The 1,404-nt window shown below is 71.2% G+C and overlaps 1 protein-coding gene across 1 annotated transcript in view; it reads right to left on the minus strand.

Moving 5' to 3' along the window:
• The window catches only part of MNEG_7899 (hypothetical protein), a gene marked incomplete at both ends in the record, with an annotated part of 4,804 nt that extends 3,626 nt beyond the window's left edge, over positions 1-1,178 (minus strand). Inside the window, one exon of the mRNA XM_014043629.1 lies at positions 415-1,178. Coding sequence (XP_013899083.1) covers positions 415-1,178 — 764 coding nt within the window. The remainder of the gene's footprint in view (positions 1-414) is intronic.
• Positions 1,179-1,404: the final 226 nt, after the last annotated feature.

A 1,404-nucleotide genomic window follows, 5' to 3' on the forward strand; every position in this document is an offset into this window, starting at 1 on the left:
GGGGGGGGGGGGGGGGGGGGCCAAGGGGGGAGCAGGGGAAAGTTGCCCGGTGGGGACTGGATGCAGCTCACACCCCCCGCGCGCGAGCGTGCTTGCGTGCATGCGTGTGAGTGTGTGTGTGCGCGCAAGTGTGTGTGTGTGTGTGCACGCGAGTGAGTGTGTGCGTGCGTGTGTGTGTGTGTGTGTGTGTGTGTGTGTGCGTGCGTGTGTGTGTGTGTGCAAGTGTGTGTGCGTGTGCGTGTGCGCGTGCGCGCAAACAGAGTCTGCATGCCTGCGGGAGGCAGGGGCTTGCTGTCAGCAGGTCGGACGCCCTTCCGGGCTGCAAATGGGGACAAAGACTGCACGAGTACTGCTTGCCAAACCAAGCCGACCCCAGCTCACTGCAAACGGGCCGCCCAAGTCGCTACGGCCTACCGGAAGCCGCCGCCGCTGAATGCGATGCCCAGGGAGCCCTCCAGGTGCGCGCGCACGGCTGGGTGCAGCGACGCCAGCGACGCGGCCCGTGCGACCCTCGCCGCTGCGCCCGCCACGGCCGCGCCCGCAGCTGCGGCGATGCCTGCGAGGGTCGGCGCCACCCGCCGGCCCGCGCCGACCTTGCTGCATTGGCCGCGGGCGGACGCGTCGGCCGGCGCCGCGGCGTCGTCCGAGGCGCCCCGAGCGGCGCGAGGCTCGCTCGCGCTTTGCTGAGATGCGGCCGCCACCGCCGCACCCAGGAAGCCTCTGCCGCCCGCCGGCGGCCGCCGCCCAGCGCCCCACCGGCGGTGGTGCGCCCCCGCGCCCGCGTCGTCGCTCGCGAGGCCGCCGGCGCCGAACGGCGACGGCGGCGGCGCGGCCGACGGGCTGCTGCCGTCGCTGGCGCCGTCCAGCCAGGTGCTGGTCGCGGCGCTGCTGCTGCCGCCAAGGCTGGCATGGCTGCCGCTGCTGCTGGCGCTGCTCCGGGCGAGCAGCCCAAGGGTTGGGCCGGCGGTGACGCCGCGCGCCGACAGGGCGGCGTCCAGGGTGGCCTTGTTCATGCCGCCATATTCGGTGCCCGAGGCTTTTGGCATTGCCCACACTCCTGCCTGCTCCGCGCCGCTGCCGCCGCCGTCCCCGTCGCCGCCGCCATCGATGCTCGGGTATCTCCCTCCACCCGCAAACGGCGGGAACCCGCCGCCGGGGTCAGGGGGCGCGTCCGGCATTTTGGTGCAGTTAAAACACGCTAGCATCGCACTGCTGACGGCGTGAAGGCTGTAGGGCCGTTGCTGCTGGCGGAACAGCAGCGATCCTGCGTCCTTGAAGTGGTACACGACACACGGCGAGCTTGCAAACAGGCACAGCATCGTCTTCGGGGTTGTATGGTATAATATCAATGCAATTGTCCGCGGCGTGCACGTCCCACTTGCGCACGTGCAAGCAGGACTGCCG

The sequence above is a fragment of the Monoraphidium neglectum genome, assembly GCF_000611645.1.
Source record: "Monoraphidium neglectum strain SAG 48.87 unplaced genomic scaffold scaffold01443, whole genome shotgun sequence".
Taxonomy (NCBI): Eukaryota; Viridiplantae; Chlorophyta; class Chlorophyceae; order Sphaeropleales; family Selenastraceae; genus Monoraphidium; species Monoraphidium neglectum.